Source organism: Mobula birostris, unplaced genomic scaffold (assembly GCF_030028105.1).
Source record: "Mobula birostris isolate sMobBir1 unplaced genomic scaffold, sMobBir1.hap1 scaffold_644, whole genome shotgun sequence".
Lineage (NCBI taxonomy): Eukaryota > Metazoa > Chordata > Chondrichthyes > Myliobatiformes > Myliobatidae > Mobula > Mobula birostris.
This window is the reverse complement of record NW_027278363.1, coordinates 188,185-214,666: the sequence shown is the minus strand read 5'-3', so window position 1 is coordinate 214,666 and position 26,482 is coordinate 188,185. Positions and strand designations below refer to the sequence as shown.

Here is a 26,482-nt window from a genome sequence, read left to right as displayed (position 1 = left end):
CTAAGGTTTTTGTGCAGTACTGTTCACTCAAATAGTTGGGCAACAGCCAGCAGGGGCACCTTCATGGCAGTACTGAACAAACATGGAAGGGACAAAAGGGAGGGGGGCCCCAAATTGGGGAAGATGTGAAGAAGATCTCCCCAAACAAAGTCTTGAATTAGGGCCCAGCTGTTCACCACTTGAGACCGGCACAAGGATTAATTTTGGTCTGAGCTGTGAACATTTGGATTTCTGTGACTGACCGATGAAGTATTTTCAAAGCTGAATAAAGATTTCAGCATGACCAAGGTTTCAGGACTGGGCAGGAAAGTAGATCTGAGGCAGAAGCTCAGATCAGCCCCAGTCTTACTGAACAGTGGAGCAAGTCCAAAGGAACACAGCATAGGGGAGTGTATGGTCATGCACTTTGCTAGAAGGAATAAAGGTGTAGACTATTTTCTAAACAGGGAACGAATTCAGAAATCAGTGGCGCAGAGGGACTTTGGAGTCTGAGTGCAGATTCCATGAAGGTTAACTTGCAGGTTGAGTTGCTGATAAGGAAGGCAAATTTCGAGAGGCAGAGAATACAAGAGCAAGGATGTAATTCTGAGGCTTTTTAAGGCGTTGTTCCGACCACACTTGGAGTATAGTGAGCAGTTTTGGGCCCCTTATCTAAGAAAGGATGCGCTGTGCTGGCTTTGTCGAGGGTCCAGGGGAGGGTTCATGGGAATGATCCCAGGAACGAAAGGGTTAACAGCTGGGAAGCGTTTGATGGCTTTGAGCCTGTACTCGCTGGAGTTTAGAAGAATGGGGGGAGGGGGGTCTCATTGACACCTATCGAATATTGAAAACCTCAATAGAGTGGGTGTGGAGAGAATGTTTCCTATCGTGGGGAGCCAGCCAAGATGGAAGGGCAGAACAGACCCCACAGGCCGAATGGCCTAATCCCACCCCTGCAGCCTAATGGTCGAAGAGACCCGAGAGACTGCAGATGAAGTAGTCAAGATTCAGACCCAAGGCATTGACAATTCCCCCTCCCACCTGCTCCAGGGATGCCAGGTGACCTGCCAAGCTCCTCCAGCAGATGGCTTGCTACTCAGGACGCTATGGCCAAGTCATTATGCCTGTCGGATGGTCTGTCCCGCGCCCACTCCCAAACACAATGTGTTGGTAGTCACACTCACTTGGCCATGACTGTGAATTCACTCCGCTGACGGACTGCATTCAGGTGAGGTTTGTTAACCTGTAATCCATTCTGAGAAAGAAACACCGGAACTTTATAACAAAAGACAACAGCCTCTCTCCCTTCTCCAATTCACCCTCATCAAATTAACCACCCCCTACAATAATCTTATAAATTCCAGAGAACAGAGCTCCATTTTGTACACCCCCACCCACCATCCAACCCACACGTCACTAGTAAATCCAGGATGCTTCTCCCCAAGCATTTTCTTCCTGCTCTCAAAGATTATGCAGAATTTCTTTTCCTTTGAATTCCACTTCGACCTTAAGATTTTTAAACTTCTTTCCCTAACTGACCATGACTTTTTTTTTTACAGACACACCATCCTGAGTTTATTTTGACCGTCCCTACTTCCAGCTTCTCATGGTTCAGAACGTAAAACCCCCAGTTTAAGATGAGGGAGACCCCTAGTTTACTCAACCCATTTTAAAAGAAGACGACTGCCAAACTCTCAAAGTGCAAACAATAAAAGTAAGCAACTAGCACTCAGAACTGAAGTTCACAAAAGTGAGCCCATGGCCACGAAGCCAGTTCATCAGTACAGCCGATCCGGGAGCCCTTTAGTTGCAGGCCACAATGCCAGTTCAGCACAGACTTGAGTAAACTCACACAGCAGCAAGCCGAATACTGGCCCATCCCTCACCTCCAGCCCCGACACCATGACCTTTTCAAGTTGGCCCGGTGCTTAAATCAATCGTCCAAAACTCCGGTTGTTCCGGGTGCCACCCCCATCCTGCATCTTCATGTCCTCAGCTCACACCGCAAAAATGCCAGGTCCAAAAACACAACTCCGAAAGGGAGGTTACAGGCAGTGATCGTTGACCAGAAAAAGTAGGATTGACAGTCAGTTGTTTGGTTTTGTGTGATACCGACAAGTAGTCAATGTGCTCACCTTCTGTGAACTCCAAAGCACAGCCAAAACAGAGTAAACTACTGCCTACTTTACCTATCACACTTTCTCAATAAAGCAGATCGGCTGCAGCGATGAACTGGCTTTGTGGCGGTGGGCTCACAGTTCTGAATGTCAGTTGCTTAGTCTTATTAGTTTGCACATTGGAAGCTTGGCAGCCCTCTCTTTTGTTAAAATGGGGTCTATTGGTCTATTGTGTTTCTTTGTTTCACGGCTGCCTGTAAGGAGACAAATCTCAATGTTGTACATAGTACATGTACCTGGTTAATAAATATACTGTGTAACCCATCCTGAGTACAGAGGAATGAGCTGAAAGACTATCCTCAGCACTTGCAGTATTGCGAGCAGTTTGAGCTACTCCTCTAAGGAGGAATGTGCTGGCACCGGAAAAGGACCAGGTGAGTTGGGGGAAGGGGGGCTCATACAAAAGGGAGCCGTGTTCTCTGGACTTTATAAGATTATTTAGGAGAAATTTGGTCAGAAGAATGAAATGGCTAATGTATGAGGACTATTTGATGGCTCTGGGCCGGTACTCGCTGGAACTTAGAAGAAGTGGGTGTTGGGGGTGGAGATTGCTTGAAAGAAAATGGCTGAAGTGGTCATTACAAGGAGAATGGCCAGACTGGTACAAGCTAACAGGAAGGCAACAATAACTCAAATAACGATGAGCTACAACAGTGGTGGGCAGAAGAGCATCTCTGAACACACCACACGTTGAACCTTGAAGTGGATGAGCTACAGCAGACCACACCGGGTTCCGCTCCTGTACCTAATAGAGTGAGTCTGAGTGTAAAACAGTCACACCCGCGGACAGCTTTTGGGCCAATGTGCTCTGTTGTAAATTTGACATAATTCTCGGCAATGAAGCCCATGATATGTTCTTTGTCTGGGTTGGTGTGTGGGCAAGGGGCACACTAGGGAAATGGCATCATCTGACATCTTGTTCACCGGGTCGTTCATGTAACGCTCTGTGTACATTAATTTTATTCAAACATTCTTACAAGTCCATCCTCCACAGCCCCACCATTTACCCTCACACCAGATCTGTCCCACCACCACTTCCCAGCCACTCTGTGCTCGTAACTGGAAGTTGCTGAGCACTCACCTGTCTGCTTTGCATCGACTTGCAGGCAGCGAAGAACTCCTGCGTGCGATCACGACACGACATGTTGTCCTCGAGAATGGAGGAGACGGGGGCTGACGAGGAGGAGTTGGAGGGGAGTACTTGTGTCTGCGCCGGCCCGAGGTACACTCCCTGATCAGTACTGGAGGGACCGTGACGTCTTCGCGTATTCATCGAGGCTCATAACCTCTGCCTGGGGTTGAGAATGCATCTTGTGAGAAAACGTACTTGTACTTGCATACACTGAGCACCCCACACATTTACCAATAAAGGGGCGATCAAACAATGGGATGTTGAAACTGGCTCAAAGTAAATTTACCACCAGAGATTCATTTTCTTGGAGGTAATTACAAGTAAACAAATACAATAGAATGTATGAAAAACTATAAATAAAAAGACTGACTAAAAAACAGCAAGTCATCATACAAAGAATAAAAAATAAATAAGTCATAGAAAAGTACAGCACAGAAACAGGCCCTTCAGCCCATCTAATCCACACCAAACCATTTAAATTGCCCACTCCTATCGACCTGCACTGGGACCATAGCCCTCCACACCCCTCCCATCCATGTACCTATCTGAACATCTGCTAAATATTGAATCGAGCTTGCATCCATCACTTGCACACTCTCACCACCCTCTGAGTGAAGAAGATTCTACCCAATACTGAGTTGTAGAGTCCATAGCAGTAAATCTGTAGGCTGTGCAATCAGCTCAGAGTTGAGGTTATCCTCACTGGTTCAGGAGCCTGATGGTTGAGGGTAGTAACTGTTCCTGAACCTGGTGGTGTGGGACCCGAGGCTCCTGTACCTCCTTCCCGATGGGAACAGTGAGAGGAGAGCATGACTGAATCATGTGAGGCTGATTTTTTGTGACTGCACTTCTGGTACATGTGCTCGCTGCTGGAAGGGGGCGCAAGGCTGGTGACCATTGCAGGAGGGAGGATTGGTGTACTGTGCAGAGAATTACAAAGCTTAGGGTCCAGATGCCCAAGGTGTAGCGGTTACAAATGGGATCTTACAAGAGACAAAATTTGCATTACACCGGCCAAACGTTTTAATTCCCATTCCCATATGTCAGTCCACAGCCTCCTCTTGTACCTCAGGTTGGAGAAGCAACACCTTGTAGTCCATCTAAGTGGCCTCCAACTTGATGACATGAGTATTGATTTCTCCTCCCTCCCCTCCCCTCTTCTGTTATTCCCCACTCTGACCTCTTCTCACCTCCCCTGTCTCCCCTCCTCCTTCCCTTTCTCCACTCACCTATCAGATTCCTTCCTCTCTAGCCCTTGACCTTTCCCACCCACCTGGCTTCACCTATCACCTTCCAGCTATCTTCCTTCCCCACCCCCTACATTTTATTCTGACGCCTTCCCCCTTCCTCTCCAGTTCTGTTTACTCATTTCCATCAATGCTGCCTGACCGGCTGGGTTCCTCCAGCATTTTCTGTGTGTTGTTTTGCATTTCCAGTACCTGCAGAAGTTCTCGTGTTTAAGGTAGAGGAGTGCTCCGTGCCCTAAGTCCTGGCTGGGCCTGATCATTTCAGAGGTACCCTCAAATGCAAGTAATGAACTAACATTACTCGCTACCTCAAGTCACACAAGCAGAATGACCAAGATAGTCAGACTTTGGGATGCATCCCAACCCAAGTTTGGACAGGTACATGGATGGGAAGGGTATGATGGGCTATGGTCTAGGTACAGGTCAACAGAACTGGACAGAATAGCTCTTTACCACATGCATTTTGAATTACATTAACCTAATTAAGGTGTAATATTTTGTTTAGGTGCTGTGTGTGACACATGTTGTGTGGGTGATACCATGGTTTCATTTGGTTGTATATATGACCAGTCAGAAAACATTAAACTTGAAGGCATTTTCAACAATAGATTGGACAAAGAGCCAAGGTGTTTAAGATGATGAGAGGCATTGATCGTGTGGATAGTCCCAGGGCTTTTCCTCAGGTCTGAAATGGCTAACACGGAAGGGCACAGTTTTAAGGTGCTTGGAAATAGGTACAGAGGAGATGTCAGGGGTATGTTTTTTATGCAGAGAGTGGTGAGTGTGTGGAATGGGCTGCCGGCGATGGTGGTGGAGGCGGATACGATAGGGTCTTTTAAGAGTCTCCTGGATAGGTATGTGAAGCTTAGAAAAATAGAGGGCTATGGGTAACCCTAGGTAATTTCTAAAGTACATGTTCGGCACAGCATTGTGGGCCGAAGGGCCTGTATTGTGCTGTAGGTTTTCTATGTTTCAAATTGTAGCGATGAAAACAAAATTATCAGCATGTCCACTCATCCAGCTGGCTCACCACGTACAGAATGTTGCATTCTCACACACAAATTAAGTGTAAAGTAAAAGTGTGTCTGATGCCCAAACAGAGTTACAACCAATTTTAAATACAAAAACTAAGTATACAGTAGGTTGATGACAGATACAGTAGTTTGATAAGATAAATAGGGCCAAATGCAGCAAAGCTATTTGTTGAGAAAATACCACAAGACATAGAAACAGAAATGGGCAATTCAGCCCATCGACCCTGTTCCACCATTCCATTGAGGCTGATTTATTAACCCTCTCAACCCCATTCTTCTGCCTTCTCCCGATAAACTTAGGTTGTTGATTAATCAGGGCATCAATAAACCTCCAAGAACCATACAGGAAGGTTTTAGGACCATACTAAATTTGCTGGAATCAAGCACAGTGAGTCCTGATGAGGGGTCTCGGCGTAAAACATCAACTGTTTATTCCCCTCCATGGATGCTGCCTGACCTGCCGCGTTTCTCCAGCATTTTCTGTGTGCTGCTTTGTGTGTGCCAGAACAAAAAAGGTGTGGGGAGGAGGAGAAGGATAGAAGGCGAACGTGTCAGGTGGGTGGGGAAGATAAAGGAGGAGGAGGGGGCCCAGGGGGAGCTGATAGCCAGGTGAGAAGACGTAAGACCCAGAGTGGCAAATAGAAGAAGGAAGGGGATGGGGACTTTTTTTAAACCAGAAAGAGAAATCGATATTCATGCCATCAGGTTGGAGTACAAGGCGTACTCAGAGTACTCAGGTGGAATACAAGGTGTTGCTCCTCCACCCTGAGGATGGCCTTCTCTTAGCTCAAGAACAATGACACCACCCTCAGAACACTTAAGTCTTCTTGGAACGGGAATCAGAAATAAATTGTTTGGCCACAGGTGAATTTCCGGCTTTTGGGATATGGAGTGGAGATGCTCAACAAAGCAGTCCCCAATTTACAACGGGTTTCACCACTGTAGAGGAGGCTACATCGGAAGCACCAGACACAATCGATGACCCTATCAGATTTGCAGACGAACTGCTACCTCGTCTGGAAGGACTGTTGGGGGCCCAGAATGGAGGTGAATGGGCAGGTGCAGGGGTAAGTGCTGGGAGGGAGATTAGCGGGTAGGGACAAGTGGACAAGGGAATCACAGAGTAGTGATTCCTGCGGAAAGCGGGGGGGGGGGAGAAGGTAAAGGTATGTTTAGTTGTAGGATCCCTTTGGAGATGGCGGTAGCTGCGGAGGATGGTGTGCTAGATGCGGAGGCTCATGGGTGGCAGGTAAGGACAAGGGGGGTGAGCACTGATGTCCAGGATATCGAGGCAATGCACATGAGGACAGTGAACTGTGGTCCTCAGTACGATTTAACAAAAGGAAGAACGAGAAAATAAAGGCACACACAAAACGCTGAAGGAACTCAGGAAGTCAGGCAGGAGAGCAAACCGTCAACAGTTCGGGCTAAGAGTCTTGTAAAGGAGATAAGGCCAAGATGAGAAGGTTTTACAAAGGGTGCAAACCAGACAGACGTATATAAACCTCAGTCAGAACAAGTATTATAACAGCAAACAGGAGAGCCACAGAACACAAAAGCTTCCGTAAACCTTGACTGATTATTAAGGTGAAATACTGCAGCTTAGTCAGGGGATTCAGGTTTATAAAGTCTGAGAATGTCGAGGGACAAAGGAGGTCAGCATCCTTCTTTGAGGAGGGAAAGGCGAAAGAGTTGATAGAAGCATTTAATATTATAGAAGTACCATATCAGATCAATTAGGCCTCTGTGGGGCCCCTCACTTTTCGAGTGTGCATGGTTTTTGCCCTGGTGGGCCTGCTTTGTTGCTCTAGCACTTTAAGTTGCCCGTATGTACTGTGGCTAACAGGGCTCAGTATAAATATTTAAGCCTAATACTCCATTGTCATTCTCGCTTTGCACACAATAGAGAAAAGCAAACTGAGAATCTCTTCCCAAGACAAATTACAATGATCCGGAGGATACCAATCAAAAAGGGATGTGCCAGTATATTCACAGAATCAGATAAGAACCCAAATGTAAAATTACAAGGACAAAAATTGGGACTAACTGGACATTTCTTTCAAAGCTCCAGCTCTGTGTTTGTGTGATCTGCAAGAGTCCATACGGAAACACAGCCGTTAATGTGGCAGTGTTACAGCTGGAATTCAGAGCTCGATTCCATACGGAAACACAGCCGTTAACGTGGCAGTGTTACAGCTGGAATTCAGAGCTCGATTCCATACGGAAACACAGCCGGTAGTGTGGCAGTGTTACAGCTGGAATTCAGAGCTCGATTCCATACGGAAACACAGCCGGTGGTGTGGCAGTGTTACAGCTGGAATTCAGAGCTCGATTCCATACGGAAACACAGCCATTAGTGTGGCAGTGTTACAGCTGGAATTCACAGTTCGATTCCATACGGAAACACAGCTGTTAGCTCGGAGGTATTGCAGTTGGAATTCAGAGTTCGATTCCAATGCTGTCTGCAAGGAGTTTGGTCATCTTTCCCATGAACATAGAGGTCTCCTCCCACAATCGAAAGACATTTGTTTAGTAGGCTAACCGCTCATAGTAAATTGTCCTGCGATTAGACATAGGGTTAAATAGGCAGGTTGCTGGGCTGTGCAGCTCGTTGGCCCAGAAGGGCCTGTTCCTTGTTGCATCTTAAGAGTAAATTTATTATCAAAATAGATACATGTCATCATATACAGTGCGGAGATTCATTTTCCTGCAGGCATACTCAATAAATCCAAGAATCAATGACAGACCACACTCAACAGGAAGGATAAACAATCAACGTTCAAAAGACAACAGATATAAAGGGGGAAAAAAAATAATAAATAAATAAAATTGAGAACATGAGGTGAAGAGTCCTTGAAAGTGAGTCCATTGGTTGTGGGATCGTTTCAATGATGGGGCAAGTGAAGTTGAGTTGAGATTATCCTCACTGGTTCAGGAGCCTGATGGTTGAGGGGTAATAACTGTTCCTGAACCCGGTGGTGTGGGTCCTGAGGTACATTTTATTTTATCATACAAGGTAACTCAAATAAAAACCTTTGTATCATTTGTAATCGTAGTCACTGCACTCATGCTCCAGAGTTACAGATCATTTATATGTACACACTAAATAAACCAGGCCCCGCACAGACTTCCATCACTATTCACAGAAGTGTGTCGTGTGATCACATTATTCAGCTCTGGTGATAATCCTTAGTCATCAAGTTCATTGTCAAACTGTTCAGAGGAACTACACCACATTTGTTACTGAAATCCACCACCAAGTTGCTGGCAAGTTCCTTTGTCAGCCCCCAAGTTAAAGTGGGCCTCCCCGACATGACAACTTTGGTTATGTTTTGATTTTGTTTCAATCCAAACCCTCAGATTCAGAATTATTTATCATGTGTACGTCAAAACATACAGTGAAATATGCAGTTTGCGTTAGTAACTAACATGCCCGGGGGAAGGGGGGCAGCCTACAAGTGTTGTCACACATTCTGGTGTGTCACATTGTTGGTAGAATCTCAGGTGGTGACGAGAGGGCGTACAGGAGTGAGATACGCCAACCAGTGGAGTGGTGCCGCAGCAACAACCTGGCACTCAACGTCAGTAAGACAAAAGAGCTAATTGTGGAGTGGAGAGAGACGATACAACCGTTGTTGGTAGAATCTCAGGTGGTGACGAGAGGGCGTACAGGAGTGAGATATGCCAACTGGTGGAGTGGTGCCGCAGCAACAACCTGGCACTCAACGTCAGTAAGACAAAAGAGCTGATTGTGGACTTCAGGAAAGGTAAAACGAAGGAACACATACCAATCCTCATAGAGGGATCAGAAGTGGAGAGAGTGAGCAGCTTCATGTTCATCGGTGTCAAGAGCTCTGAGGATCTAACCTGGTCCCAACTTATCGATGTAGTTATAAAGAAGGCAAGACAGCGGCTATACTTTATTAGGAGTTTGAAGAGATTTGGCACGTCAGCAAATACACTCAAAACTTCTATAGTTGTACCGTGGAGAGCATTCTGACAGGCTGCATCACTGTCTGGTATGGAGGGGCTACTGCACAGGACCGGAGGAAGCTACAGAAGGTTGTAAATCTAGTCAGCTCCATCTTGGGCACTAACCAACAAAGTAACACTCACAACACGCTGGAGGAACTCAGCAGGTCAGGCAGCATCCATGGAAAAGAACAGACGTTTCAAGCCGGAACCCTTCGTCAGGACACCAGGACATCTGCAGGGATCAGTGTCTCAGAAAGGCAGCGTCCATTATTAAAGACCTCCAGCACCCAGGACATGCCCTTTTCTCACTGTTCCCATCAGGTAGGAGGTACAGATGCCTGAAAGCACACACTCAGTGATTCAGGAACAGCTTCTTCCCCTCTGCCATCTGATTCCAAAATGGACATTGAAGCTTTGGACACTACCTCACTTTTTTTAATATACAGTATTTCTGTTTTTGCACATTTTTAAAATCTATTCAATATTGATTTCCTTGTTTATTATTGTTTTATTTTATTTATTTTTTTCTCTCTCTGCTAGATTATGTATTGCATTGAACTGCTGCTGCTAAGTTAACAAATTTCGCATCACATGCCAGTGATAGAACATAGAATAGTACAGCACATTACAGGCCCTTCGGCTCACAATGTTGTGCTGACCCTCAAACCCTGCCTCCCATATAAGCCCCTACCTTAAATTCCTCCATATACCTGTCTAATAGTCTCTTAAACTTCCCTAGTGTATCTGCCTCCACCACTGACTCAGGCAGTGCATTCCACGCACCAGCCACTCTCTGAGTAAAAAACCTTCCTCTAATATCCTTCTTGAACTTCCCACCCCTTATCTTAAAGCCATGTCCTCTTGTATTGAGCAGTGGTGCCCTGGGGAAGAGGCGCTGGCTATCCACTCTATCTATTCCTCTTATTATCTTGTACACCTCTATCATGTCTCCTCTCATCCTCCTTCTCTCCAAAGAGTAAAGCCCTAGCTCCCTTAATCTCTGATCATAATGCATACTCTTTAAACCAGGCAGCATCCTGGTAAAATCTCCTCTGTACCCTTTCCAATGCTTCCACATCCTTCCTATAGTGAGGTGACCAGAACTGGACACAGTACTCCAAGTGTGGCCTAACCAGAGTTTTATAGAGCTGCATCATTACCTTGCGACTCTTAAACTCTATCCCTCGACTTATGAAAGCTAACACCCCATAAGCTTTCTTAACTACTCTATCTACCTGTGAGGCAACTTTCAGGGATCTGTGGACATGAACCCCCAAATCCCTCTGCTCCTCCACACTACCAAGTACCCTGCCATTTACTTTGTACTCTGCCTTGGAGTTTGTCCTTCCAAAGTGTTCCACCTCACACTTCTCCAGGTTGAACTCCATCAGCCACTTCTCATTCAGGTGTAAGCGGAACAAGTGCTACACATGCCCTTACACTTCCTCCCTTACCACCATTCAGGCCCTTGTCCATTCGTCCCCCCCATCCCTCCCCACTGATCTCCCTCCTGGCACTTATCCTGGCACAAGTGCTACACATGCCCTTACATTTCCTCCCTTACCACCATTCAGGGCCCCAAACAGTCCTTCCAGGTGAGGCAACACTTCACCTGTGAGTCAGCTGGGGTGATATACTGCGTCCGGTGCTCCCGATGTGGCCTTTTATATATTGGCGAGATCGGACGCAGACTGGGAGACCGCTTTGCTGAACATCTACGCTCTGTCCGCCAGAGAAAGCAGGATCTCCCAGTGGCCACATATTTTAATTCCACATCCCATTCCCATTCTGACATGTCTATCCACGGCCTCCTCTACTGTAAAGATGAAGCCACACTCAGGTTGGAGGAACAACACCTTATATTCCGTCTGGTAGCCTCCAACCTGATGGCATGAACATCGACTTCTCTAACTTCCGCTAAGGCCCCACCTCCCCCTCGTACCCCATCTGTTACTTTTTTTTTATGCACACATTCTTTCTCTCACTCTCCTTTTTCTCCCTCTGTCCCTCTGAATATACCCCTTGCCCATCCTTTGGTTCCCACCCCCCCTCCTTGTCTTTCTTCCCGGACCTCCTGTCCCATGATCCTCTCGTATCCCTTTTGCAATCACCTGTCCAGCTCTTGGCTCCATCCCTCCCCCTCCTGTCTTCTCCTATCATTTTGGATCTCCCCCTGCCCCTCCAACTTTCAAATCCCTTACTCACTCTTCCTCCAGTTGGTCTGACGAAGGGTCTCGCCTGAAACGTCGACTGCACCTCTTCCTACAGATGCTGCCTGGCCTGCTGCGTTCACCAGCAACTTTGATGTGTGTTGCTTGAATTTCCAGCATCTGCAGAATTCCTGTTGTTTGCCACTTCTCAGCCCACTTCTGCATCCTATCAATATCTCTCTGCAATCTTCGACAATCCTCTACACTATCTACAACACCACCAACCTTTGTGTCGTCTGCAAACTTGCCAACCCACCCTTCTACTCCAACATCCAGGTCGTTAATAAAAAAAAAAAAAAAAATCACAATAAGTAGAAGGTCCCAGAACAGATTCTTGTGGGACATCACTAGTCACAACCCTCCAATCTGAATGTACTCCCTCCACCACTACCCTCTGCCTTCTGCAGGCAAGCCAATTCTGAATCACCTGGCCAAACTTCCCTGGATCCCATGCCTTCTAACTTTCTGAATAAACCTACCGTGTGGAACCTTGTCAAACGCCTTACTAAAATCCATGTAGATCACATCCACTGCACTACCCTCATCTATATGCCTGGTCACCTCCTCAAAGAACTCTATCAGGCTTGTTAGACATGATCTGCGCTTCACAAAGCCATGCTGACTGTCCCTGATCAGACCATGATTCTCTAAATGCCCATAGATACCATCTCTAAGAATCTTTTCCAACAGCTTTCCCACCACAGACGTACGGCTCACTGGTCTATAATTACCCGGACTATCCCTACTACCTTTTTTGAACAAGGGGACAACAATCACCTCCCTCCAATCCTCCGATACCATTCCCGTGGACAACGAGGACATAAGGATCCTAGCCAGAGGCTCAGCAATCTCTTCCCTCACCTCGTGGAGCAGCCTGGGGAATATTCCATCAGGCCCTGGGGACTTATCCGTCCTAATGTATTTTAACAACTCCAACACCTCCTCTCCCTTAATATCTACATGCTCCAGAACATCAACCTCACTCATATTGTCCTCACCATCATCAAGTTCCCTCTCATTGGTGAATACCAAAGAGAAGAATTTATTGAGGACCTCGCTCACTTCCACAGCCCCCAGGCACATCTTCCCATAATAAATCTGATTCTCATTACATAGTAGGCCCACGACTACGGTTTCCACAAAAGAAGCCGAGGTGGACAACAATAGTCTCTTAAGTTCTGGGTTCCTTAGGGTTGTCATAGTCAGGGGTGGTGGGAGTGTTAGTGGAGATAAGCTCCCACTACCTATTAAATGCTCCCAATGGCATGCGTCTCAAATAGCCTCTGACAATCAAATCCAGCTTCTCGCCTTCACATGTAGCTTAGCTACTAAGACTGGTGGAACAGTTTCTACCGATAGAAGGAGCAAAGGTGGGTTACTGTCATCTTAAAACCAGTTGCTTTAGGCATATGGGGCTCGTTAGCCACGGTTGGCAGTTCATCTGGAAGGAAAACTGATCTCAGACCTCCCGCTGCCTTGCGGCTAGACCCCCTCATGGGGGAGGCTTCGGGAGTAAACCCCAAGGAAAAATCCAGAGCTGGAGTCCCTAAGGCAGTCCAAACTGGAGTTCAGTGCTGACTGGCAACTCCTGCGACACTGCTGGTACCAAACTGTGTTGGTCTTTGCCGATCAGCTGCGTGGAGAGGGGGAGTCTGCTATACGGGCAGCAGCTTGCTCTCTACATCGTATTGCCCTGACTTGCGTATCACGTAAACAGCTAGAATGGAATGTCCACGGTCGGCCCCAAACAACAGAGGACTCCCTCCAGTCTTCAGTGATTTGCAAAGTTCCTGCAATTTCCTCAAAGACGCTGGAACACATTGTTATCTGATCTCGGAGATTACTCTGCCTCGGCCCGCACAGCTGCTCAGCAATCACGCAGGTAATGACGTGAACGGTCGCAATTCACCTGTACAGCACCCTTTTATCTGCACCCATTTCCTCCTTGGCATACATCCACTCGCTCTGTTGACTGTGATCGTAAATGGGCCACATCAGTAACACTAATTGTTTTTTTAAAATCTGACTGCACGACAAGAAAAGCTGAATAGCCAGGGTGGCAGGTCAGCGATCCCGTTTGGCTTTCAATTCCCGCTGCTGTCTGTGAGGTGCTTGCACGTTCTCCCCGTGACCATGTAGGTATCCTCCCACAGTCTGAAGATGTACCGTTAGGGTTTAGCGAGCTGTGGGCATCATCCTGCGCTGGTCACCTTCATTGCTGCTGTTTCACAGAGTTATACCACTGCTTCTTTTATTACGATAGTGTCAGTAACATTGCACTGTCTTACTGAGACAGGCAGCAAGCACCTGTCAACCTTCAGGCCGTGTCACTCAGGGTCCTGTGTTAATGTAATTTGTGAGTGTAACTGTCTGCATTGTGTGTGACTATACGTGCTGTCTTTTGTACCTCATTTAGCTCTCTATGAACTAGACTGCTACGTTGGCACTGCAAGCACAGCCACACTTCTGGGCTATGCTCACTGATTTGATTTAACACAAATGATGTATTCCACTGTATGTTTCGATGTACTTGTGACAAATAAAGCTAATCTTCAATCTTTAATTTATTGGGATACAGTGCAGACAGGCCCTATGAACCGCACCTCCCAGCAACCCCCGATTTAACGTCAGCATAATCACTGGACAATTTACAATGACCAGTTAACCTACCAGCCAGTACATCTTCAGACTGTGGAAGGAAACCGAAGCACCCGGAGGAAACCCCCACAGTCACAAGGAGAACGTTGCGATGGGAATCGAACCCAGGTCACTGGTACTGTAAAACGTTGTGTTAACCACTACACTACCGTGCGATGGGAATCGAACCCGGGTCGCTGGTACTGTAAAACGTTGTGTTAACCGCTACACTACCGTGCGATGGAATCGAACCCGGGTCGCTGGGACTGTAAAACGTTGTGTTAACCACTACACTACTGTGCGGTGGGAATCGAACCCGGGTCACCGGTACTGTAAAACGTTGTGTTAACCACTACACTACCGTGTCCTTGAGCACCCCTCAGGGTGAACACACACAGTTTCCACATGGATGAATCTTAAAAGTCAGTTCCATTCCTGTACTGAGTGTAACTCCACCACACAGCGGGGGACGATAATTGTCCCTTACTAGTTTTCTGGGCAATCACTGGAAACAAATTATCGGGCTATTTGTCGCATGGCTTGAGAAGCAACAGAGAGAAGGTGGTTGAAACTCTGACTAAGATGAGATGTGCTGCAAATACTCAGCAGTTCAGTCAGCATCTGTGGAGAGTGAATCTTCAGTGTTCCAGACCGATCATCATCATCGTCATGTGCCGTGTTGTATGACGTGAGCAATCACGGTTACTGTTCCAGACCGATCATCATCGTCATGTGCCGTGTTGTACGATGTGAGCAATCACAGTTACTGTTCCAGACCGATCATCATCATCGTCATGTGCCGTGTTGTACGATGTGAGCGATCACGGTTACTGTTCCAGACCGATCATCATCATCGTCATGTGCCGTGTTGTATGATGTGAGTGATCACGGTTACTGTTCCAGACCGATCATCATCATCGTCATGTGCCGTGTTGTACGATGGTGAGCGATCACGGTTACTGTTCCAGACCGATCATCATCGTCATGTGCCGTGTTGTATGATGTGAGCGATCACGGTTACTGTTCCAGACCGATCATCATCATGTGCCGTGTTGTACGATGTGAGCAATCACGGTTACTGTTCCAGACCGATCATCATCGTCATGTGCCGTGTTGTATGATGTGAGCGATCACGGTTACTGTTCCAGACCGATCATCATCGTCATGTGCCGTGTTTGTATGATGTGAGCGATCACGGTTACTGTTCCAGACCGATCATCATCATGTGCCGTGTTGTACGATGTGAGCGATCACAGTTACTGTTCCAGACCGATCATCATCGTCATGTGCCGTGTTGTATGATGTGAGCGATCACAGTTACTGTTCCAGACCGATCATCATCGTCATGTGCCGTGTTGTATGATGTGAGCGATCACGGTTACTGTTCCAGACCGATCATCATCGTCATGTGCCGTGTTGTACGATGTGAGCGATCACGGTTACTGTTCCAGACCGATCATCATCGTCATGTGCCGTGTTGTACGATGTGAGCGATCACGGTTACTGTTCCAGACCGATCATCATCGTCATGTGCCGTGTTGTATGATGTGAGTGATCACGGTTTTCCATCTGTCGTTCATCTGAGTTGTAATGAGTCCTTCAAAACTGATCCCCTCTATTCACCATGCGAATGGTCCACAACACCATTTTATCGAGAAAATTACGTCACTCATTTCCTCCTTCAGGCAGATCCAGAAAATATATTCATATTTATTTAAATGTGGCAGGTAGAAGCTTGCTGTTAGCAAAGTACAGAAATAACTATTTAAAGTACTCCAGTGGCCTTTTGGGACATTGAGGTCAGCAATACAACAAATTCTTACCAGCGCATTTTTTTAAAAACGCTTTCTACAGTTCTGTGCAAAGGACTTAGGCACAAATATATATCGCTAGGGTGCCTGAGCCTTTTACACAGTCCTGTATTTGTCAACGTGGAGCGGAGAGCCAGTTTGTAAATCTGGTGGGAACAAATGATGTTGGGAATGGTGAGGGTGGATTGCTGCGAGGAGGGGGGGGGCAGGGGGGGCAGAGAAGGAGTGTCCAGGGGTGGGTACAGACACACCCAGCCCTGAGACACCAGGCAAGGTCATTTGATTCCAAACAATTGGTTTATTGATCATTACAGAATGTCTCTCTGGTGCTTCCCACTCCCTCCCTCTCTCCCTTCCCCTTTTCCCCAACATGATTCCCTCTCCCTGCCCCCTTCCCACTCTCAGTCCACAATAGAGACCCAGATCAGAATCAGGTTTATCATCACTCACACGTCATGAAATTTGTTTTATTTTGTGACAGCAGTACAGTGCAATACATAAAATTACTACAGTACTGTGCAAAACACGAGGACATCTGCAGGTGCTGGAAATTCAAGCAACACACCCAAAATGCTGGTTGGAACGCAGCAGGCCAGATGGCATCCATTGGAAGAAGCACAGTCGACGTTTCGGGCCGAGACCCTTTGCCCTGACATTTTAACGTGCTCAAGAGCAATCTAACCCTTCCACCCACATAACCCTCCATTTCTCCATTATTCATGTGCCTATCTCAGAATCTCTTAATGTACCTAATCATGTTGGGGAAAAGGGGAAGGGAGAGGGGAGGGAGCAGGAAGCACCAGAGAGACATTCTGTAATGATCAATAAACCAATTGTTTGGAATCAATGACCTTGCCTGTGTCTCAGGGCTGGGTGTGTCTGCACTCACACCACCCCCCACCCATCACTCCTTCTCTGCCTCCTGTCCCCACACCCTCACCACCCACCATCCACCCCTCGCGCGCGGCTCTCCACGCTCACCACTCCCAACAGATTTCCAAAATCATTCAGTGTGGGCCTTCAGGCTCCTGATTTCCACCCCAACGATACCCATAAGAAGCAGCGTGTTCCGGTTGGAGACCAGGAGAGGGTTTGTACTGAGACACTGCCTCTTGAAGAATTCTTGATGGTGGGGAGGAAACGTGGCTGTGATGGAGCTGGCTGAGTCAACAAAGTGAATTAGACTTTTCCCACGCATCGGCAGGAGAAGTTTCCCCCTCCACAGTTCATCGCCAAACTCCAACACCTCAGCATAGGTCAGGATGGGAACTGCCCTCAACCTTAACCACATCATTGATCTGTATCACAACAATTCAATATTAGGGAGCACTCTTAGCTCTCATAGCCAAATGGGCAAACGCAGCTCCCAAAACATGCAGAGCAGAATTCCAAAACAGCAATAACCTAATCTGTATTCTGAGGCGTAATTTATTCTGGATTATTTTGCCTAGTATAGAGTCACAGAGCACAACAGCAGAAAGACGGTGCTGGCAGGGCGAGAACAGCGGAAATCAGATCTTTGGTGATGTGCACCGAGAGAGCAAATTCGTAAAGTAACTTTGAAGGTGAGTTCCTGGTTGCAATATCCCTTAAAACATGCACATCAGTGAGATTCCCTGATTTCTTCATCACTATCCATCAGTATCAGCGTAAACTGATAATCTCAGCCAGTCCGCATACCGGCCGCTGTTCACTGTGACGGTTTCTTCAGCATAATCTGATAATCACGGCCAGTCCGCATATCGGCCGTTGACTGTTACTTCAGCACTGCAGAGTGCGCCAGGGTCCCGAGATTATGAACTACACTACATCTGTGCAGACTCTCTTCCCATAGGGTCGAGGAAGCTGATTATCACAGGACAAGGGAAACCAGGCAGACCTGAAAATCCTTACTGAGAATTCTCAATAGATGCACCCTCAGCCCCCGCTATACAAGGTCAAACTGAAGTTTATTATCAGAGTATTGGTGGCAAGGTGGAGATACATCTCTATCAAAGGAGGTGTAAGGTGCTCCTTCCTACTGCTAGCCCAGAGGTCACCCTTGGGCAAGGAGTAGAACCTACTTTCGAAAGACTTTGAGAGTTATTTTTACCGTGCCCAGGGCCTGTTCTTTATCTAATTACAGTATTGCTTTGCACAGTTGTAACTATACATTATAATTATGTGGTTTTTGTCAGTTTTTTTAGTCTTGGTTTGTCTTGTGTTTCTGTGATATCATTCTGGAGGAACATTGTACCATTTCTTAATGCATGCATTACTAAATGACAATAAAAGAGAACTGTGTCCTTATAATCTACAAATCTAAATCTTAGCTAAGCCTCCCCACCCGATCAGGGTCACATGAAGCCATGGGAGCAGGTGGTGGATGATCGTATGAGCAGCCGGTGCAGATCACAAGTCCTGGTTATGTGACCACTGACACCAGGCAGACAATCTCTGACGAGTATTGATAATGGCTGGGGTCACTCCTGTCCCTAGATTCATTAAGATTGATTCTTGACCTCACAATCTACCTTATTATGGCCCTTGCACCCGGTAATCTGCATGCGTTGCACCTTCTGTGTAACTGTAACAGTCTATTCTGCATTCAGTTATTGCTTCTCCCTTGCACTACCTTGAAGTACTGGTGTAAGGAGATGACCTTGATAGTTGGAATGCAAAACCAAGTTTTTCACCGTACCTCAGTATATTTGATAATAATAACACAACAGTAATAATTGCAAACATGAGAAATCCTGCTGATCCTGGAGATCCAAAACAGACACAAAAATGCTGGAGGAACTCAGCAGACCAAACAGCAACGATGGGAAAGACATTTCGGGCGAAGACCCTTCTTCCTAATAATTGCAAGACTGGTTGCTAAGAGGCAGGAAAAGTCATTGGGGCGGGGGGGGGCGTTTACATTTTAAACTACATTTCCCTGATGGGAAGCCAACGTAGCTCTGTCAGCTTGGGATGAGGTGTGAAAGGAACTTGATGTGGTGTGTGATATAAACGGCAGTTTTGTCCTCCCAGTTCAGAGCTGATTTACTCACAACCAGTACACACCCTCATTCTTTAGAAGGTGTGCACAAGAGACTAAATCAATCGTCTACGGAGTTAACTCTGACTAGATTATCCCTAGCGTACCAGATGACGACAATTCAGACGAGTTAATGACACTTTCACTTTCAAATCTCTAAGCTAATTCACCAGAAAACTGCACCCTGTACTCACAGATTCTCTGTCACTTCGTCTATGTGATGATTTCAACGACCTATACTCACTGGTTCTGAAAGACTCAGAATTGCAGATGACTCTGGGCATAGTGTGGTTCGTTTAGTAACTGTGCTGGGGTGACATGGTGTGTAGTGGTTAGCACTGCAATTTACAGTGCAGACGACCCAGGTTCAATTCCCACCCCTGCCTGTAAGGGATTACACGTCTCCCCCTTGACCATGTGGGTTTCCCCCGACAGTCTAAAGATGTACCGGTTGGTAGGTTGCAAATTCACCTGTGATTAGGCTGGGGTTAACTCAGGGGATTGCCGGCCGGGAGGGGGGGGGGGGCAGCTTGAATTCCACGACGTCCTTCAATTAATAAATGCACTGATGATGTTGCTGCTGGGTAACGAAACATCTGCAAGCTAACAAGCCGGCTCGGCGAGCCACTCAACAACTGCTATGCTGGAATATCCGTATGTTTAACTGGGAAACGAGCACTCAGCAATGGCCTGTTTCCGTTGCCCAATATGTTGGCGTGACAAACAGTTTGTATCACTTCCCTTCCCTTTGACCCTGGGATGAATGAAAGCCTCACACCCCAAGCACAGCAGCTGTCACAGCCACAAAGTGCCTGCACAGTCCGGTGCACCGGAGATTGCCTGCCGAAGCAGAACACCAACAGCACACAGCACTTCCCCTTTTCGCAGCCTGTAACACTGGACACTAAAAGGCCACGCAAGTCCATCCTGGACACGGCTCTCAACGGTTCCCCTCGTAGAATGAGGAAAGATTTCATAGAGGTATATAAAATAATGAGGGGTATTGAGAGGGTAAATGCAAGCAGGCTTTTCCCATTAAGACCACAACTAGAGGTCATAGGTTAAGTGTGAAAGGTTAATTATACTTCCCTCAAGAGCATGGTTCGAGTATTTCCGCTGGAAGTAGTGGATGACTGAAGAAATTTGGATGGAAGGGGTATGGAGGGCTATGGTCCGGATGGGATGAGCCAGAATAACAGTTTGGCACAGACTGGAAGGGCTGGGAGAGTCTTGGACCAGAAGGCATAGGAAACATAATAGGACGTTTCTTTGGAACAGAGAACAGGAGCATTTCTTTTGCCAGAGGGTGGTGAATCTGTGGCATTCGTTGCTCCAAATCAGCCATGATTGAATGGTGGGGTAGGCTTGATGGGCAGAATGGCCTAATTCTGCTCCAGCGTTTATGGTCCTCACTCTCAAACATACCTGGGAGTTTTTACTGTGGGTTAAATGCTCCATCCAGGGAACAGTCTGTCTGCCTGAGTTGCCAATAAGACTCTGCAACTCCACACAGTTACACAGCTATGTCTGTTCCCAACTGTTCAAAGCACAGATCCCATATGTAAATCCCAAAGTGAAAAGGCCAGTGTGGTCAAATCTGCCTCCATCCGTACCAAATAATTAGGCAGAAAACCAGTTCAGCATACCCAGTCTGATAAAGCAGTACCCATTTGCCTAAAAGTCCCACCAAACGCTGAAAGAAGAGCAAACCTGCAAAAATGACTCTATTCACATCCCCAACCACTTCACTACATAAGGAATACTTTGAATGCAGCCAAACTGCGCACAGTCTTACTGTACAAACTGCTGTGGCTGTGTTTCAGAAGGAAGAGAAAACACTTTTCCTCTTACATTCTACCGAATGTGCAGATGAGAGTTAAAATCTCTAACTTCCATCGGGTTATCAGACTAGATTGCTCAGTGGCCACTTTATCAGCGTCCTCCTGTACCTAACAAAATGGCCACCGAGTGTATGTTCATGGCCTTCTGCTGCTGTAGCCCGTCCACTTCAGGGTTCAACGTGTTGTGTGTTCAGAGAAGTTCTTCTGCACATCACTGTTGTAATGTGTGGCTATTTGAGTTACTGTCAGCTTGAACCGGTCTGGCCATTCTCCTCTGACCTCTCTCATTAACAAGGCATTTTCACCTACAGAACTGCCGCTCACTGGATGTTTTATTTTGTTTTTCACACCATTCTCTGTAAACTCTGCATGACAATTCCAGGAGATCAGCAGTTTCTGAGATACTCAAACATGGCCCCACCAATCATTCTGGGGTCAGAGTCACTTTCGTCACATTTCTTCCCGATTCTGATGTTTGCTCTGAACAACAACTGTTTCAATGGTACTGTGATGTTTTCTATTCGGTGTTTTTGGCCGTTTGCGCGATTCTGTCAGCTTGAGCCAGTCTGGCCATTCTCCTCTGACCTCTCTCATTAACGAGGCTTTTTCACCCACAGAACTGCCACTCACTGAATGTTTTCTGTTTTTCACACCATTCTCTGTAAACTCTAGAGACTAGTGTGTGTGTGTGTGTGTGTGTGTGAAGATCCCAGGAGATCAGCAGTTTCTGAGATACTCAAACCACCCCATCTGGCACCATGATCAAAGTCAGTTAGATCACATTTCTTCCCCATTCTGGTGTTCGGTTTGAACAACCACTGAACCTCTTGACCACGTCTGCATGCCGATTAGATATCTGCATTAACAAGCAGGTGCACCTAATGACTGTAGACACTCAACCCCCACGTAGATTCTCAAACTTTCAGCTCCCTGGCTGAAAGGCAAGGGAGCTGTACCACACATTTAGCAACAATAACATCAAGCTGACATTGAAGTGCTGCCTTGAAGAAAACACCCAGTACTTTTAAACCAAGCATGACGCAAATTCATGGAAATATCCAGTGCAAGGTTCACTCGAGCTTGAAGATTAGCAGGTGATACCATGCAATGAGTCTGTCTATTAATAACTGTGAAGAAACAGTAATATTTAAATAGACAATTTCTACAGCTTGAAGTCCCTCCCCATTAACTTTGTAACCAGCTAATTATACTGTACAGCATGCTAACAGGGAAATGCAGACCCATTTCAAGTTCCCACAACCAGATGTGCTGATGATAAATAATTTCTGCTCGAGTTATGGAAAACTCCCTTGCATTTTATCCCCTAATTCTACAGAACCTTTTACAATTGTCAAAGGTAAAAGTACAGGCAACACACACAAAATGCTGGTGAAACGCAGCAGGCCAGGCAGCATTTATAGGAAAAGTATAAATCACCATATTTATCAACCTAGAGATTCATTCTCTTGCAGGCATACTCAGTAAATCCTATAACCATAATAGAATCAACAAAAGCTTGCACCCAACAGGACAGACAACCAGTGCGCAAAAGACAACCAACTGTGCAAATACAAAAGAAAAAAAACTAAGTAATAAAAATAAATAAATAAGCAATAAATATTGAGAACATGAGATGAAGAGGAGTCCATAGGTTGTGGGAGCATTTCAGTGATGGGGCAAGTGAAGTTACCCCTCTGGTTGAGGAGCCTGATGGTTGAGGGGTAATAACTGTTCCTGAACCTGGTGGTGTGGGACCTGAGGCTCCTGTACCTCCTTCCTGATGGCAGCGGCGAGAAGAGAGCATGGCCTGGGTGGTGGGGGTCCCTGATGTTCGTTGCTGCTTTCCAACCTCAGTGCCCTTTGTAGTCATCAGTGAAGGCAACAGATGGAGGCACAAGCACAAGATGGGGGCAGAATTAAACCATTTGGCCCATTAAACCCTGGTTTCGGATCTCATCCAGCACCATACGACAGGAGCACAATGCTGTACGTGTGCTCTTGCCCTGAACGCAGCGACCAATGTACCTCCAGAGGGCATGGAAGGGGGGAAAGGAAAGGAAGCTCTTCCCTCCCCCCTTTGTCCTGACTCAAGCACCATCATTAAAAACAGATCATCCATGTAATATCGCTGTGCATGGGATGGCTGGCAAACTGCAATGAGCAATTACTTCATAGTAAGTTGCTGGGTATAAGCAATTCAGCCCATCGAGTCTACTTCACCATTCGATCTTAACCCCATTCTCCTGTCTTCTCTCCATAACCTTTGAAGCCCTGACGAATCAAAAACCAATCAGCCTCCACTTAAAATACACCAGCTGTTTGTGGCAATAAATTCCACAGATTCATCACCCTCTGGCTAAAGAAATTCCTCCTCATCTCTCTTCTAATTGGACGTCCCTCTATTCTGAGGTTGTGTCCTCTGGTCCTAGACTCCCCCACTATAGGAAACATCCTCTCCACATCCACTCTATCTGTGTCCTCTGGTCCTAGACTCCCCCACTATAGGAAACATCCTCTCCACATCCACTCTATCTGTGTCCTCTGGTCCTAGACTCCCCCACTGTAGGAAACATCCTCTCCACATCCACTCTATCTGTGTCCTCTGGTCCTAGATTCCCCCACTGTAGGAAACATCCTCTCCACATCCACTCTATCTGTGTCCTCTGGTCCCAGACTCCCCCACTATAGGAAACATCCCCTCCACATCCACTCTATCTGTGTCCTCTGGTCCTAGACTCCCCCACTATAGGAATCATCCTCTCCACATCCACTCTATCTGCGTCCTCTGGTCCCAGACTCCCCCACTATAGGAAACATCCCCTCCACATCCACTCTATCTGCGTCCTCTGGTCCCAGACTCCCCCACTATAGGAAACATCCCCTCCACATCCACTCTATCTGTGTCCTCTGGTCTTAGACTCCCCCACTATAGGAAACATCCTCTCCACATCCACTCTGTCTGTGTCCTCTGGTCCTAGACTCCCCCACTATAGGAAACATCCTCTCCACATCCACTCTATCTGTGTCCTCTGGTCCTAGACTCCCCCACTGTAGGAAACATCCTCTCCACATCCACTCTATCTGCGTCCTCTGGTCCCAGACTCCCCCACTATAGGACACATCCCCTCCACATCCACCCTATCTGTGGCCTCTGGTCCTAGACTCCCCCACTATAGGAAACATCCTCTCCACATCCACTCTATCTGTACCCTCTGGTCCTAGACTCCCCCACTATAGGAAACATCCCCTCCACATCCACTCTATCTGTGTCCTCTGGTCCCAGACTCCCCCACGATAGGAAACATCCTCTCCACATCCACTCTATCTGTGGCCTCTGGTCCTAGACTCCCCCACCATAGGAGACATCCTCCCTACATCCACTCTATCTGTGTCCTCTGGTCCTAGACTCCCCCACTGTAGGAAACATCCTCTCCACATCCACTCTATCTGCGTCCTCTGGTCCCAGACTCCCCCACTATAGGAAACATCCCCTCCACATCCACTCTATCTGTGTCCTCTGGTCCTAGACTCCCCCACTATAGGACACATCCCCTCCACATCCACCCTATCTGTGGCCTCTGGTCCTAGACTCCCCCACTATAGGAAACATCCCCTCCACATCCACTCTATCTGTGGCCTCTGGTCCTAGACTCCCCCACCATAGGAGACATCCTCCCTACATCCACTCTATCTGTGTCCTCTGGTCCTAGACTCCCCCACTGTAGGAAACATCCTCTCCACATCCACTCTATCTGCGTCCTCTGGTCCCAGACTCCCGCACTATAGGACACATCCCCTCCACATCCACCCTATCTGTGGCCTCTGGTCCTAGACTCCCCCACTATAGGAAACATCCTCTCCACATCCACCCTATCTGTGGCCTCTGGTCCTAGACTCCCCCACTATAGGAAACATCCTCTCCACATCCACTCTGTCTGTGTCCTCTGGTCCTAGACTCCCCCACTATAGGAAACATCCTCTCCACATCCACTCTATCTGTACCCTCTGGTCCTAGACTCCCCCACTATAGGAAACATCCTCTCCACATCCACCCTATCTGTGGCCTCTGGTCCTAGACTCCCCCACTATAGGAAACATCCTCTCCACATCCACTCTGTCTGTGTCCTCTGGTCCTAGACTCCCCCACTATAGGAAACATCCTCTCCACATCCACTCTATCTGTGTCCTCTGCTCCTAGACTCCCCCACTATAGGAAACATCCCCTCCACATCCACTCTGTCTGTGTCCTCTGGTCCTAGACTCCCCCACTATAGGAAACATCCTCTCCACATCCACTCTATCTGTGTCCTCTGATCCTCGACTCCCCCACGACAGGAAACATCCTCTCCACATCCACTCTATCTGCGGATTCTGGAATCATGCTGGGTCAAAGAGACTGTGTTGCTTGGATTTCCAGCAACCGCAGATTTTGTCCAGCCCGTTCCACGTCAAGCCTCAGCCCAAAGCCAGCGGCTGCAGATGACACAACCGCAGCCTGACACCGGAAAAAAGAGGCAGGGTAACTGAGCGCCGGCGGACACGGAGCAGATCGCCGCCAGCGGCGCGGAGAGGAGAGGAGGAAAGGAAAGGCAAAGAGACTACATACATTAAAACTGACTCACAGGCTTTGACTCGCAGCGTCGGGGCTGTCGAGTGACGGCCACCTCACCAGCCTTCTCGCCCTTTGATTGGACGCTTCAGAGCATGACCGCACAGCTATTGGACCAGCCGAGCGTCCATCACCTGCCCCGCTCCCTCCGTCCCTCCCACCTCCCTTTAACGGCCCTCCGGTTTAACGTCGGGACGGGGAAGACTCACCACCCCGGGCTCGGAGTCTTTCCGATGGCTGACCGGCCGCCCCCACCAGCTCGACGGCGTCGCTTCGTTGGCGACTGAACGGAAGGTTCGCCAGCCTCCGGTCTCTCTCAGCGACGATGGCGGCACCGGACACGTCTTCCCGATCCCCCTCCCCCCGCGCTCGAGCGGAGACCTGCTGCCGTCAGCCCGACCCACGTGACTGCCACGTCGCCCGACGCATGCGCGTCTACCGCTGAACCCCCGCAGCGCCCGCCCGCCCCCTGTCGTGAGAAAGGCGGGGCCACGATTTAAAGGGATCCTGTCCTTAGAAGCTGGTTTAATATCAAAGTTCAAATTATATTTAATATCAAAGTGCATGATTATATATACAACTCTATTTATATACATCCCGGATATTCATTTTCTTGCGAGAATACTCAATTAATCCATATTAGAATAATATTCATAACAGGTTTAATGACAGACCACGCCAACTTGGGCGCTGAACCAGTTTGCAACAAACGACAAAAACTGCGCAAACACAAAACGAAGGAAATAATAATAGGTAAATAAGCAATAAATATGGAGAACCTGAGATGAAGAGTCTCCCTAGAGCGAGG

The 26,482-nt window shown here is 47.4% G+C and overlaps 1 protein-coding gene across 1 annotated transcript in view; it reads right to left on the bottom strand.

Moving 5' to 3' along the window:
* Positions 1-26,083, bottom strand: part of LOC140193632 (syntaxin-5-like) — a 47,633-nt gene extending 21,550 nt beyond the window's left edge. Inside the window, exons 1-3 of the mRNA XM_072250791.1 lie at positions 25,884-26,083; positions 3,238-3,448; positions 1,164-1,234 (exon numbers count right to left, since the gene is read on the bottom strand). Coding sequence (XP_072106892.1) covers positions 1,164-1,234; positions 3,238-3,429 — 263 coding nt within the window. The 5' untranslated portion in view covers positions 3,430-3,448; positions 25,884-26,083. The remainder of the gene's footprint in view (positions 1-1,163; positions 1,235-3,237; positions 3,449-25,883) is intronic.
* Positions 26,084-26,482: the final 399 nt, after the last annotated feature.